This window comes from Rhipicephalus microplus, chromosome 5, assembly GCF_043290135.1.
Source record: "Rhipicephalus microplus isolate Deutch F79 chromosome 5, USDA_Rmic, whole genome shotgun sequence".
Lineage (NCBI taxonomy): Eukaryota > Metazoa > Arthropoda > Arachnida > Ixodida > Ixodidae > Rhipicephalus > Rhipicephalus microplus.
In genome coordinates this window covers 79,882,564-79,898,425 of record NC_134704.1, presented here as the reverse complement: position 1 = coordinate 79,898,425, position 15,862 = coordinate 79,882,564, and the positions used below count along the sequence as shown (strand labels likewise).

The following is a 15,862-nucleotide window of genomic DNA, read 5'->3' as shown; positions in this document are numbered from 1 at the left end:
TAGATAGATAGATAGATAGATAGATAGATAGATAGATAGATAGATAGATAGATAGATAGATAGATAGATAGATAGATAGATAGATAGATAGATAGATAGATAGATAGATAGATAGATAGATAGATAGATAGATAGATAGATAGATAGATAGATAGATAGATAGATAGATAGATAGATAGATAGTTAGATAGTCCCATTTCATAACATCGCTATTGCACATTTCGACAGTCCACATAAAGAAAGCACCCAAACCAGGCGCCGCGTGCACTGCAGTGCGGCTAGACATTACCAGCTGACAAATCAAAAGCGCGAGTGCTTCTCATAATTTAGCCGATTACATCACGAGTACCTCAAGTAATTTATTATCATACTAAAAAAGGTAATTCCAGCTAAATAGTAACATAATTAAGAGTCGGGGCATTTCAGTGGGCACCACAATAAAATGAAAAACATTTTGCTCTTAATAGAGCCTCATCCACGCACAAGAGTCGCCGAGAGGCACGTGCCGAAAGGAAACGAATTTCTCTGGCGCCAATTTGCTCCGGCAGTTCTTATAAAGAACCACTCGCACTTGCAGAAAACGTGACTCTGGCTGAGGCTGTCCCCTGCAGAGGCCCCGTGGGCTGCGGAAAACTTTCCTATCGAGAGAAAAAAGAGCATAAAAAGATGAAAGAAGAGATTGAGAATAGAAAAATAAAGGTGCCGGTTTTTACACGTCTTCTTTCGAACTCGATTGTGCGAGGATGAAAATAAAGTGCAGCAGACCAGCCAAAACAGCGTCAGACGAACGAGGCCTAGCGATTTGGAGGGCGCCAATTAACAATGCCATTTTTTTTTTCGAGGTTCGAGGCCAGTCAAAGTAAGTGGTCCTTTCAGCGAAGCCAAGCGCCAAAGAATTCACAAGCTTTGAGCAATGCGAACGGAGCGCAAATAAAACCTAATGAAAGAAAGAAAGCGGTAAGGTGCAAAGAGACTGTAGTGGACATAGCAGTAACGATGTGTACCCCAGGCCTTGCCACCAAGGGTGTTCATACTGATTTTATTATGGCACGCTTCCTTCACTTCCCGGATACTACATGAGTATTATTTTAAAGACGTGAGGTACGTTATCTAAATGACGCGCAGTAGAGACGAGAAGGAGACAATTCTTGATTTTTCTCCCTGCTTGGGTCAGGGTAGGAACAGCCATTTTAATTCAGCTTGTCATAGAAATCGGGTTATTGATTCGAATACTACTCTGTATGACGTACTCTCGTGAGGAATCGAGTGAGTTTGATTTTTATTAGAAAAAAAGGAGAGGCAAAGAGGTCGATGACTTTTCATCTGACTGCTACCCTTATTTGGAGTAGGGGATGGTTTGACATGAGTGCTGTCTGTTTTGTCTTGAAGAGGATCTGCTAGCTCTTAGCTGAAAGTGCTCAGGTGCAGCATCCAAGGTTGTGTTTCAATGATGGAATGCAAACAGAGAAAGAAGAGAGCCAAGAGACTAAGTCCGGCAGAAACGTTAAATCATAATGGGCTTGTAGTAACTTCAGTGGCATATAAAGTTAACATAGAGCTGAAATATGAGCCATTCAAACTAATTAAAAACGTGGATAGCATTGTTTAGAAGCATGACAGTGTTTAAGCTAAGACTATTTCTTGCTGGCTCCAGCAATGACTGCGAGTCATGCTCACTCTGCAATCTAAAGAAGCCTTCCCTATTTAAATGGCCGCAGATGGAGCATCATGCCGCCTCCTCAAAAGTACAAATGCAGCTGTGGTGTTAATATAGATAAAGTAAGAAAAACGTGCTGTGGAGTCCATTCCCTATCGAAGACACCGCCTGTGCTTTCGATATCAAGGGGAGTAGATTACTCTTTTTTTTCTCCTGGGTACGACAGTTCCACTTACGAGTCAAGTAATGTGAAAAGAAAAGCGCAGGAGGTGTAACCATTTTAACCACTTCGCGTTGCGTAATGGCTTGTCTAACTGGAGGAGGATACGTATTTTATCATGCGTATATGAACAATTCCCCAATTTGTTAAGGGAAACAGCGCAACGTGCAAGCAAATGTTGCGTTTTGTCACTTTCCTGGTGTATACTGTAAACTTAACAGATCTTGGTAACAGTTCTGTAGACCATCGCACTACCACCTTTCCAATTGGTTCAAAGTGGCGCCTTCTCAAAACTTGACAGTACGGTGGAATTTGACAGTGTTCAGTAGTGAGGAGCCCTTCTCGTCGTGTCTTCGAAAGCAGGCATTAGTAAAAGAAAATATCAGTGCCCACGTTTACCGCGAGGCTAACACCATCAGCAAAACGAGAATACAACCACCAAAACCACTACAGAGAAAGAGCTGTGTTACGAACCTCGACCTACGAATTCCCTGCGCGGCCGGGGTCGACTGTAGCACGGCCTCAGCTACGAGGAGCGTCCGCACCAGAACGTCAGAGAGGCTCTCCAGCGCTGTCTGCAGAGACTGGCGGCCGTAGTTGCGCTCCACGAAGCGCCAGAAGCGAGACAAGGGCTGCACCCGCATGCCGGGCTGCGTGGACAAAGAAAGAATAAAGAACGACGGGGATTAGCTTTACAGGCAAGTGGGCTCTGAAGCAAAAGACCTTGTACATTGCACACCTCATCACGCTAAATAAAAACCTGAACTTTTGTCAACTGACAACGCTTCATATATTAAAAGGGAAGATATCTTTAAAACGTTGGCAGTTCAGTGCTCTGTCTCGTCTCTTCTATCCCCTCCTGTCGTTTTCACTTTATCATGTTATACCAACACGCCAAATCCTGCCATCTCTTAAGGGTATCTTTAGCAAAAGAATGATGGCGCAATCTTCGTGCATCGATTGGAGAGAAATGATCCTGGCACATATCACAGTTCTAGTTCGGAATTGTGGAGCAAAGGGGTGAGAGGTAGCTCTGAGATATGCCGTATGAGTAGGCTGCGCATGAACTTTTTCCTACTTCTATAGATATTTATGCATAGAATGGTATCAGTATTTGTAGTTTACGAGCAGTTGACCTACGGTAAATGCACATTCTGGGACATGAGTTGAAATGTCAATGGTGTAATAATCTGCAAAATCGTTGGGCCGATCAATTTAGGGCATCGTTTCGTAATCATCCCCGTACCATGCGAGTTAAAATATACCGCGCACTGATCCCGACCAGCGCCAAGTCTCCTCTTCCTCTCACGCAAACAAAAGCACGCAAACCGATCTTCATTTCGTACTCCGTTGTATCTCGTTTATATTGTCCTATTTGTTATTTTTGTCCGTTATCTTCACTCCAGTCCTTATAAAATGACACAATGGCGGAGTCCATTTCCTTAACATTTCATAGTGCAAAATTTTGCACTTCTAGAGTTTCCCGACCCAGAAAAGCAACGTCAGAGAACATTAACGTAAACGCAAATTATCATCCGCACAAGGATGGAACAGAAAAGAGATCAAACACGACTGAGAAGATATAAAATGAGAAAGATATAATATAAAACTTTAAGTATAGCCGCGTAAGTACAGCGTCCCACAACTCTTCCTTTCGCAACCCGGCGCATAAACGAGATCCCTGGCTCCGGAGTTTCGAAGCCAGTGGCACTGTTGTGTCCATTTATACATGGCCATTACAGCGCGCCCCACGCATAATCCACGCCATGGCGAGGCATGAATAAGTTGTCGTCCGTCGTTGTCAGCGCACTTTACGAGCCGCATATCCGTTTAGAAATACGAAACGCGTGCGTTTCTTCTATTTTCGCGCATCTGAGTCGAGTCTCCCAAGGCTTCTATAATACCACAAGCGCAGTGGGACGGAAGGCCCTTTCCTGCGGAAGCGTATACGGCCAGCGAGCCGGCCCAGCCAGCCGGAGCCACGCCAAATCCCTCCTTCCGTATTTCCGACGGCCACGACTGCCTTAAGGGCCCAAAGGGTGTGGCAGCGGGTCGCTTTGCACTGCCGATATTGTGCCGCTTCGCAGTTCTTCTCATGAAAGTCAAGTGTGGTCATGAGGAAGCGATGAGGAATAGGGAAGGGTTGGCTGCCGAGCGAGAATTGCGTCCTTGAGGCGGCATGACACAAGAGAGATAGAGAGAGGGAGAGAACGGTAAAGATGTCATTTAGGGAAAAAGGGTGCGAAAGTTCTGGGGAAGAACTGAGCACAGCGGGTCGCCGCGGTCCGGGATGCCGGCGCCGATGGAAATGAGTTGTTCTCCCGGCGCACGATTTCTTTCAACGGAGTGGCGCTTTGCCCTCGCTACACATTGAGTTACCTTATATCTGAGTTGATGCATATGCAACCGCAGGTAGCAAAGTTGCGCACGACTTTCCATTGCGCCGCTCGCACTGCTATTTGGTTAGCGCCGTCAGGTGGTGCAAAATGACGTCGAAAGCTGCTGCGGCAAAACTTACTTTACGCTCACGGTGCTGCTCCCACTCTGTATGCTTCCGTCGATTCTACCACGATTGTTTGTTTGTTTTTTCGAACAAAAGAGCCGCTTTGAATGATTGTCAACGACAAATGTTACTTTGCTAGTGATCACCAGCGTTACTGTGAGCGTGATGGTCTTTTTTTAATGTTTCCTGATCAGCTAATTTAGGCGGCCAAAACTCATTCTCGGCCATGTATACAGCCACCGCATTTCGGCTAAGCAAGTAAAAGTCGTGAGCCAGTGGAAATATTTGCTCCGTATTTTGTTTCAAGGCACCGCTCTGTTGGAAGCGAACTTTTCAGCTTTTAGATCGCAGCATACGCATCAGAAAGCTGTGGTTTTGGGACAGTCCTCTGTTGCGATATTCTATGTGAACGCGACTCGATGAACTAAAGTATTTTTGGTCTAAGCGGGGTCATATGCAGCTTTACTGAATAAATTGTGCGGATTTTGTTCAACTAGGTAACCTTAGAATCAGTTTAACCTTTCAGTCGTTTGATTATTGTTTAACAACTCCGCCACCTTTAGTTCATCCAACTTTGATTCACTCTATTTGACATTTGGTCCACTTAATTCACACTTTTGAGCGTAGCCAGTCACCGTTCTATGCCTTGCATTGCCCTCGCATTAACCGAACGCTGTAAAATTATTGTAGTTCGCATTTCTTTTGTTCGTGGACGTGATTCGCTAGAACATATAGCAATATACGAACTCGCTGCAAGAGTGAAATCTCGCTCAGCGCGTGCGAATAAGGCTGCAGCATGTCACCCGCGCCAGAACAATTGATTTGATTGATTTGTGGGGTTTAACGTCCCAAAACCACCATATGATTATGAGAGACGCCGTAGTGGAGGGCTCCGGAAATTTCGACCACATGGGGTTCTTTAACGTGCGACCAAATCTGAGCACACGGGCCTACAACATTTCCGCCTCCATTGGAAATGCAGCCGCCGCAGCTGGGAATCGAACCCGCGACCTGCGGGTCAGCAGCCGAGTACCTTAGCCACTAGACCACCGTGGCGGGGCGCGCCGGAACAACGTGCCGTATTTCTTTTCTGTGCGCGCGACAAGTAACTTCACTGCGCAGCCGTTCAGCATAATGGCGAACCTATGAGAAACTCTTCTCTCGTAGAGAGCGTTGATATACATTAACTGTAGCCATATAGTACAGTAAAGCCGAAAAAATTACGCGGCTAAACTTTGACGGGGTATTCGTCCGACCTCTCCAGCGCGTTTTCTTTCGCGGCCCTGGTGAATTAGCATTGGTCAGCTCCCGAATTTAAAAAAAGGCAGGCATGTTTCTTGGAAAACTTGAACGCAGAAATTTTGCTCGGTCTGTTTGTCTGCTTAGGCTTGTCTGTATGTCACACGATGTAACATCTGGCCAAAGTTTGAGCACTCGCTAAACGCTCAGGCGTCCTGAACTGGTGGCTGCGTTCATTCTTTTAAACATTGCCGATCAAAAAGAAAATATTACGCATATCTGAGACACAACACCGTTACGTATATATTAGGTGGTGTGGTCCTTTACTAATAAATACGTAGATGCGTAATTCTGAAGAACCTAGTTTCCTACGTGGCGCTGAAAATGCCATGCTATGCACCGAAAAAATCCCTCTGCCGATGATATGGTGATACCTCCTTCGGCCAGCGTCTACTTCGGTGCACCAGTAGTACATGCGCCCGGCCACTGACCCTTCCACGCAATAAAATACAGTCACGCCTCACAAACGGTTCCTTTTCACCTACTACCTTGCTCTAAAGCACCACACGTGACCAAAACATTAATTGATATGTCATGGAGGTAAGAACACATGGCATGCCAGCAGTGATAACGGGGTGAAATGAAATCTGTTCAACCAAACCTTCATTGCATTTATTATGTGATAATGAAAATGGTGCGAAAAAAAAACGTCACGGGTTATCGTGGAAGATACCGAAACTCATGTAGTCCAAACGGCCGAAAAATGTCATCTTTCAAAGACATTTGCAGCGTAGCACATAGATACGAAGCCATTTTTATTACTATGTATTATTTTTATTTGCAATAAAACGTTTCTTTTTTTAACATTTTATTGTGTAATTTAATTGCCCAATTTAAGTTGTATATCTATTCCTGAAACCACGAAATTCTTAGCTGCTACCCCACAGTGGGTGTCAAGCTGTTATTAGGTCAACGAAAGCGATAGGTTAGTAATCTTTTTTTATCCTATCACCGTTTCACGTAATTGAGGTAAAACTTACACTCCCAGCTCTTCAAAATCAGGGTCTGGAACTATTACAATCAGTTCTTATTAGAATCTTTTCTTTTGGCGCCTCTACTCTGGGTTACAATCACAGAAATATTTCTAGGCATAGAGGAATTAATCAGTAAGTCTATAAGCATATATTGCTAATGCCTCAAACGCTATAATATTTCCTTCAAATAATTCCTAATTTAGTTCATCATATTATTGATTCTAGTTTATGTGACTCATAAACTAAAGAAATTAGTGAAAAAACTTTGTGACGACTGCATTGATACCCTGTATTGGATATGAGCGATGTGAGGAAGACAAGGAGAAGACATACAAGAGATGAACGCCATAATAATCACACTGATGTAAAGAGGTGGCGCGGGACTATTCCATATCGTAGAGTAAAATCAGCAGTACGATTACTATTTCAGACTCCATACCCCACTTCAAGTTCTCCGAACCACGAGCTCTGGACGGCCTCTGCCTACTCCGTACCTCTTGGATACCTTTCCGAATTCTCCGTCTTTGGCTTGGCTGTCCTGATCATGAAGATACAGATATTTTGTAGTCATGTTTACGCTTGCTTTGAACTAGTTGCCAAAAACTTGCGCATCTAATCTATTGAATTTTCATCGTGAAATTTTTCCGCTACTAACACCTACAGAAGATTCTGCGTTGTTAACTGCTGTGACGAATACTTGTTTTATTCCAAGCTGTAACTCCATCATCCCCCCCCCCCCCCCCGTTTACATGCCTTTGGGCAAAGCAATGCACTTATGAATAAACAGTGAAACTTATGAAACAGAATAAATTTATGAAAAAAAGTGCAGAAATGTGTGTGTGTATGACTCCTGCAGGAGCCTTCATTAGCCTGAAGATTGTTCAATGGTACTTTTATTATTATTATTATTATTATTATAATTATTATTATTATTATTATTATTATTATTATTATTATTATTATTATTATTATTATTATTATTATTATTATTATTATTATTATTATTATTATTATATTATTATTATTATTATTATTATTATTATTATTATTATTATTATTATTATTATTATTATTATTATTATTATTATTATTATTATTATTATTATTATTATTATTATTATTATTATTATTATTGCACATTTTTGAAATTTTGCACTGGTGGTTCGATTTTCTGCACGTGAGAAAGGAATCGACTACACAACGAGAGGTGAACAAGCACAGTTGACGGTACGCCTATATGCTTTTCCGAATGCATACTTCATGATATGATTGCCTAGTTGCAATTAAAAAAATATCTCGTCAGCACTTCGCATAAATCAATTTGGCTGCGCATGGATGCGAGAAGGTAAAAGGGGGAATGGAAAGAAGAAACCTTAAATTAGCAGTCGGTTTAGTGAGCCAGTGGTACAACATTTGTTCCGTGTTCTTTAAACTGTTGTGGGTAACAACCTACGGCGTTTCATCCTTCAGAAATGTCACTACGCGAGCGACTTTCTGTTCCGTGGTCGCTTCACGTTTCATCCCTGCTGCGTCTCATATCACCCGATATAAGTATACTGCCACTCCATTCATTGTCTAATAACCCAGCATTCGCGAACGGACGGTAAACTCTCGAAGCGCGGACCACAACAGGGGCGCGACGCTCTGGGCTCCGGCACTCGACTTCCGGCCGTCAGCTTAACTGACCGCGAAAAGTCGTTTGCGAGCTATTAACGCCCGCGAACGAATATATTGATCGCAAGATTGAACGTTGCTCGGACGGCGCGACGTGGGAAAGCTCTAGGCACAGGCAGTCTGCGATGAGAATAGATGAGCAGCACACAAGTTTGAGAAGGAAGCCCGCAGTGCACGTTGAGGTTAAAAAGAAAAAATTAAAGAAAGAAAGAAAGAAAGAAAGAAAGAAAGAAAGAAAGAAAGAAAGAAAGAAAGAAAGAAAGAAAGAAAGAAAGAAAGAAAGAAAGAAAGAAAGAAAGAAAGAGGGAGAAACAGAGTGGGGAGAAATGCATCTCTCTAGAATAGAGAGCACTTCCTGATTTACGATGCACTTGCCAAGTCATGAATCAGAGAGTACTTGCGGACTGAACACAAAATAATAATAATAAGTTGAGGGGCGACAGTAGATGGTGAGAAGGAAAGAATTTCTGAACTTACATCTTCAAATGAACTCTGGCGAGTGCATGCGTGTGGCCTGTTCAGAAATGCGTTTACTCCGCTGTGCCTGAGCGCCGAACACTCGCTGCCTTGGAGTCACTGCAACTACTGCTTGCTTCGAAAAAGTCCTTCGGCGGTGTGCCCAGGAAGTGCAACTTTGCATACGCATGCAAAGCAAAGGGACATCGTCTCTCACAAAGAGACGTTCTGCTACTCCCCGTTAGAAGTTTTCCGATGGGACGGCCTTCTGTATAAAACGTAGACCCGTCATATGGTATTCTGATGATACCACAGGGTAACAGTGCCACACGATTTCTCCACCGCCGTCTCATCCTCCAAACGCACTTTGTTTCGCCCCGGGTATACAGCACTTGGTGCAGGTACTCCCAAACTTGTAAGCACGAGGAAAAAGTTAGTATTAGCAGCTTTTACTAACTTTCTTGGGCCATTACTAACTTTATGCGACATTTTTACAACCAACCTTAGCAGACGCTTAAAGGTTGCAAAGGTTACTACGTTTGGCGCCCTCCTGTTACCAACCTTTCGTCATGCACACACTTAATGAACTTGTTGAACAAACCTTAAAGGTTATTATTACGAGCGTCTAACATCCTGTTTACTAGCATTCAAGCTCATTGACGGATGCATTCAATTTCATTGAGGCAATATATGTAAGCTTAGACCCTAGTCATAGGTCTTGTATACTAGGCTTTGTTGAGGCGGTATTATGCAAAATAGATCTAACTAATTGTTTTTCATAATATGCTTGATCGAAAGTCCTACACTGCCTTAACTCGTGCGCCTAACGAAATTGTACGCTGTATAAATAAAGACGCCTAACTTAAATTGTCAATCTTACAGCATATCCGCCCACCAGCACCAGCTTTCTCCGTAGTAAGGGCTATAAATGGTCCTGGAACCACTTGGGGACTGTACGTGTCACGTGAACTTGTGTATGTATGCCGTTCTCATTTATGACATTATGTGCGTTGATGTATCAATTACTCCGTTATATGTCGAAATATGACTACTCACGAATGGGACTGTTGTTAAACGGGTGATTCGTGAGGTGAAATGATCGCGGCTAGTACATTTTTTCTTAGTAACCATTACAACCTACGTTAGGAACCATTACGATCTGCCTTAATAACACTCGAGGCAGTAACAGTTACTAACCTCCCCATTACTAACATCACGTACTAACCGGTTCGCAACATCATAGAGTTTCCTAAAATTAACTAGACAGGACTCTGGCGCTGCGATCGTTCAGCGATCATGAGAATGATAGGTAGTACACAGATTCATCTAGTCTTCGTATTTGCGGGCGGAAAATCGCACTTGCTGTTTCGTCTATTGCTGGTTTCTATTTCGTTTTGAAAAAAAAAAACAATCTTTTTTTTTAAATTTTGTGACCTGATTCGAAATGGTCAGCCTGAAAGAATAAGGTGGTGCAGCGCAACCGCTGAACATTTGTGATTTTTGTTTCGTGATAAAACAGCTCCAAGCCACACGAACACACACGAAGTCGGAAGCAGGCCAAAAGTACGAAGAATAGACAAATCTGTGTACTACCCATCATATCATGCTCGTTGAAGCCCCGTGCGTTGCAGCTACCATAAAGTTTCCGAATATACATTAGAGGGAACTTGGCGCTATTGTCTATGGGAGCTGCAACGCACGGTGCTTCAGTGAGCATGCGAATGATGGGTAGTACACACCTTTGTCTAAACTTCGTACTTCTGGCCTGATTTTGGGTCCGTGTGTGTTCGTGTGGCTTGAAACTGTTTTCTCACAAAACAAAAATCAGCAAATGTTCAGCAATTGCGCTTCACCACCTTATTTTTTTCGAATTACCTTTCCAAATTGGGTCACGAAGTTCAAAAGGGTTCAATCTTTCTTTCAAAACAAAAACCGAAACACAGCAATGAACGAAGCCGCAAGTACAATTCGCCGCCCGCAAGTACGAAGACTAGGCAAATGTGTGTACTAGCCATCATTCCCATCGTCGCTGAACGATCGCAGCGCCAGAGTGCCCTCTAGTTAATTTTGAGAAACTCTATGGCAGCTCCTATAGACACTAGCGCCAGAGTTTCCTCTAGTGTATATTAGGAAACTATATGAGTAACATATGTGACAAGTAGTTAGTAAACCGAACTTGGTACTACAACCTTTTTTAATGAATATATATAATTTCAACGTTGGAAGGGCGCAACGACTGAACCTAAAATTGCGCCACATTTATCATATTTCTGAACAGTACAACTTTTAATCCCTTCTTTAACACGTAATTCAGTGCCAGAAACAGCCCTAACCGCTTGGTGGAGCTGCGTTTTTGCCCGGCAGACGAGGCATCCAATACGGCCAGCTTTCTTTACCGACACGCACATTGAAGACTCACTTCTCCTAAAATATTTGCTGCCCTTGCATAGGCTCTCTGAAGCTTCCGTTGTTTCTCAATTGCCTCGCACGTCCAACACGTCTTTCGATCTTCATCCGACAATAACAGTATCGATTGTCGCGAACACACTCGCCCCAACTTCTGTCGACTGAATTGCGTAGCGTACTTCGTTTTATTACTGTTACACTTCGCTTAAGAGCACTCGCTTCATCTTTGCATAACGGATGGTCTTCTGAAAGTCGCATTGAGAAGGAACGTCCGCCCAATATCCACATTCCCGTACAAAACCGTAAGCCACGAATGTGGCCAAGTCGGTTACCAAGACTTTCTTGTTCGAGAAGGTAGAAAAAAAAACGTATTGCTGCGTCTCAGCCTGGTCAGGTACGCAGCAGTGTTGTATATAGTCAGATGATAAGAGATAAAAAAGAAGCAAGATGGCAGATCATAATAAATATGCTAAAGGCAGATAACGGTGCACTGCGAGGCCACAGGAAAATGAGAAGCAAAACCCTCACTCCGCTTTCGTCCTCGTCGGCGAATGAAATAGGATTGCGTTCTCTGGGCCTGTAGAATATCAAGTAAAAGCAAGAGAAGGAGTCCCTAGAGTGAAAGAAAGAAAAAAGTTGCCACGAGGGGTGAGGAAGGCTAATTCGGGAGACAGGCTAGACCCGCACACAAATACACGCTGCACGTCTGTGCTCGCAGTGCAGCAAAGCCCTCGGCGAAAGTAGAAAGACACGTAATACAGAAACAGAAGAAACTGCATTGGGACAAGAACATTAGGGAAGCCGTCGAAAGAACGAGATGCAACGGGGATACTCGAAAGAGTCAGAACGCTACGCACGCGTGCAAAGCACAAACTGTGCTCGTGGGAACAAGGAGACGCCTTACGCGAGGAAGAATAAGTGCAACAATAAGTGCCCTAAAAGACAGCAAGCAAGCAGGACCAATTGCTCGAACTTATTTGCGCTGTCAAGTCGGCAAATCGCGTTGAGGCCGAATGCACGCCCCTTTACGGCGTTTCCTCTCCCTTCGCAGGTCCACGAGTATACAGTCAACGTAGGCGTTACAAGGAAAGGGGGGTGCTCTGGGCGTCAGCCTTTCACTCGCCTTTGTCTCACGTTCCGAGCAAAGCTTTTTCGCTCCTTAACCTACACGCTTTGTTCTTGCTTCTATCCCAGCCCATTTTCTTCCCGAAATGGTGCTCCTCGGTGCTTCTGTTTGGCTGCGTCGCATCCTCGCGATTCTGCATCGCCTCTTCCTTCCTCCAACCCCTTTGTTTTCTCGCAAGCCAAATCATCGTCGCCTCGCATGCCTGTGCGTTTATAAACTGTCCCAACTCAACTTTCCACTTCTACCCAGAAAACATGTCCCATTCCACGCAGCGAAGACTATGCGGCACGCGTCAGCGAGTCAGCAACGATGATCAAATGATCACGCAGTTGTGACAGAGATGAACTGCCAAGCCTGTTAGCCCTGCACTGTTACTCCTGCAGACAAGCTTCTATTCCCTGGGCGTTGCAAGGCGAATTATTACAAGCGGACAGGGAAGGTAGACTGCAGCTTCTGTTTTCTCTGTTATAGGTAGAACGTGCGAGCTATAGCTTTCAGTACACTGCACGGAACTGGTCACACAGAGTGCAGGTTTTCTATACTCTTTCCCTCGAAAAACGTTTCCTTTCTCAGTTTTTTAGGAACACGTCGCAGAAATCTTCGCGCATTCGCTTAAGTCGCTGTGCTCTACAAATTTTAACAGACAGAATTCGGAGGGAAAACAAAAACACGTTTTCGGAAGAAATTTCATAACTGTATGTACGTACAAAATGGCGACGCTCGGTGACATAGGAGCGCCTTTACGGTACTGGGCGTCATTGTACATCTCCGACCCCTGGCACACACGCAGCGCAAAGTAAAAAAAAAAGAGAGATATCCACCGAAAGGCACGAAACGTGGACAGAGTGCAAGAACGTGTACGGAGAAAATGTTTGGTTGAAGTTTTTCTGATGCGCTTCGTTGTTTAGAGGGCTTGGCACCCGTGCGCTTAAAAAGGCGTGACACGCATGGTCATTGCAGTTGGCGTCAGAGCGTCCTGCTTGCCGCAGCTGTGGGTTTTTTTACCGTTGAAGCAGTTGTTTTTAACCCTTTTCTTTGTTTAACTGTAAACACCCAAAGCTACCACCTTGGTTTTGTGAAATGGGGAACATTAATAAAAGACAAAGGATAATCGTATTTCAGAAACAGCCACCTGTGAAAGAAAAAAAATCATATTAAAGTTCACAAAACTCCCGCGAAACAGAATGCGGAAGAGAGGCTTCATTGGTCGCCTTTATGAAGGGCATATAGTAAATGTAACGTCCACTTCGCGATGTTGACTCGTTATTCTATTTTCACGTCTGAAACTCGGGTAAATAAAATCATCGTCTGCCTATTTCTGTTTTCCAACATCTCAAGCCTCGGTTCTTGTTATCTTTGTTACCATTTATCCTTACTTCAGCGAGTATCATTGGTGACTTTTTATCTTAAGCTTATTTCCCAGTTTCGGCACTGTGATTGCTCGTGCAATCTTTGGTCATCTCTTGATTATCAAACCAGTTGCTATCTATCTTTAAACCAATTACTAGTTCAAAACCATTGTGGACTACACATGAGCAAGTACATAATGAAAAAATTGGCACATTCCACGTACAATGGGAATCAATTATGTGGGAAGCACGAATGAAAAATGTTGATATGCGACTTTAAAATCAGCGCAACGTTGCAAGGTGGAGGTAAATTATGCCGTACATAACTTCCATGTCATGATTATCATGTTTGGATGTGTCGTTTACCTTCGTCATCTATTCACGTCACGTGATACCAAGTTTAGTGTATGTGGAGCTAGCGAAACGGCCGCGAGAAGGCTATGAGCATGGTTTGTTGTCATGTTTTACATGACACGCGTGTCAGGATTATCATGTTTGCACCAGTCATATGTTTTGTCATTCATTGACGTCACGTAACACCAAATTCGGTATATGTGGAGCTAGCGAAACGGCCGCGTGCGCATCATGAGTGTGGCATGTAGGCATGTTGTTACATGACACGCATGTGGTGATTATCGTGTTTGGATGTGTCACTTACCTATGTCGTCCGTTTGCGTCACGTAATACTGAGTTTCGTACATGGGAAGCTAGCGAAACTGCCGCCAGCGCATCACGAGCGTAGCATGTAGTCATGTTGTTACATGATACGCATCTCATGTTTATGATGTTTGCACCCAGTATCATACCTTCGTCATTCATTCACGTCCCGTAATACCGAATTCGGTATAAGTGAAGCTAGAGAAATGGCCGCTGGCGCGTCATGAGCGTGGTATGTAGTCATGTTGTTACATGACACGCATCTCATGATTATCATGTTTGCACCGGTCACATACCTTCGTCATCCATTCACGTACCGTTATACCATATTTGGTATAAGTGAAGCTAGCCAAATGGCCGCGAGCGCACCATGAGCGTGGCATGTAGCCATGTTTTTATATGACACGCATGTCATGATTTACATGTTAGGGTGTGTTGCTTATGTTCGCCATGCAATCATGCCACACCATACCAGTTTTGCAACATGTCATGTGAACGAAACCACCGCAAGATCTGCAGGACCTTGAAATGTAAATCATGACATTCGTGACATACATATCATGATTTTCGTGTTATGACTAGTCACATATGTTCTCCATACAGTCATGTTATGCCATACCAGGTTTGGTATGGATACCATTATCGGAACTGTCAGGATAGCTGAAAGTTGTAGGCGGCTAGACAGATAGATACGCTCAATGTCGCCGAAGTTTGCTAAGAAATGATTCGCATTAAAAATTTGTCCCATATCTGCATGTGTGTTTAGAAAAAGTGGTTAACAGTTTAGAGTACTCGGTACTCTACCATGGAAGAGAATAACGCCGTCCCGTGGGCCTCTCGTCACTACACTACACTACAAATCTCGTCGAAAGACGATAGTCTTGCGTCTTGAGAGAGTGGAGAAAACGTTTATTTGATGTTATCCGCACAAAAATTGGTGAAGGGATACTGGAGGCGCTGCGGTCGAGTGCTTCGAGAGTGCAGCGGAAGCGAACGAGCGCATCAAGTCACGTCATACCTGAGACATGAGCGCTATCTGGCAGTTATCTTGGAAAACGAAGCGCGCGTGCTCTGCGCACCCATCTCGGAGGTGATAAGGCGTAGAACCTAAGGCGACGGGTAGGTGCCACCACCGTGTCGTTTTAGCAAAGCGTTGAAAACACTTGCCTTCTCATGCAAGCGTTGCCTGCTCACCGCTACGTGATAAACGCTATGGTCCTTATAATTATTTATGTATGCTTTTTCTAGTAAGAGACACACATACAGAATATTGACGTGTTGTTATGGTGCCTCAGATATGCGCAATAATTGCTTTTAATTGAAGATCGCACAAATATAAACACTGAACCTTGAGCAATATTGGTGGGCGCTGTGGATAGGGTCAGCAGTTTGGAGTATTGTTTGGCCACTCAGGTGCCGTTTAGGGTGCCGTTAAGGGCAGACAAACAGACAAACGTACTGACTGACAGACAGACAGACAGACAGACAGACAGACAGACAGACAGACAGACAGACAGACAGACAGACAGACCAACATCTTT

At 43.8% G+C, this 15,862-nt stretch overlaps 1 protein-coding gene across 1 annotated transcript in view; it reads right to left on the bottom strand.

Moving 5' to 3' along the window:
* LOC142817506 (cadherin-like and PC-esterase domain-containing protein 1) overlaps window positions 1-15,862 on the bottom strand; it is a 104,008-nt gene that overhangs the window by 49,367 nt on the left and 38,779 nt on the right. The window contains exon 7 of the mRNA XM_075894524.1: window positions 2,352-2,527. Within this exon, the coding sequence (XP_075750639.1) occupies window positions 2,352-2,527 (176 nt within the window). The remainder of the gene's footprint in view (window positions 1-2,351; window positions 2,528-15,862) is intronic.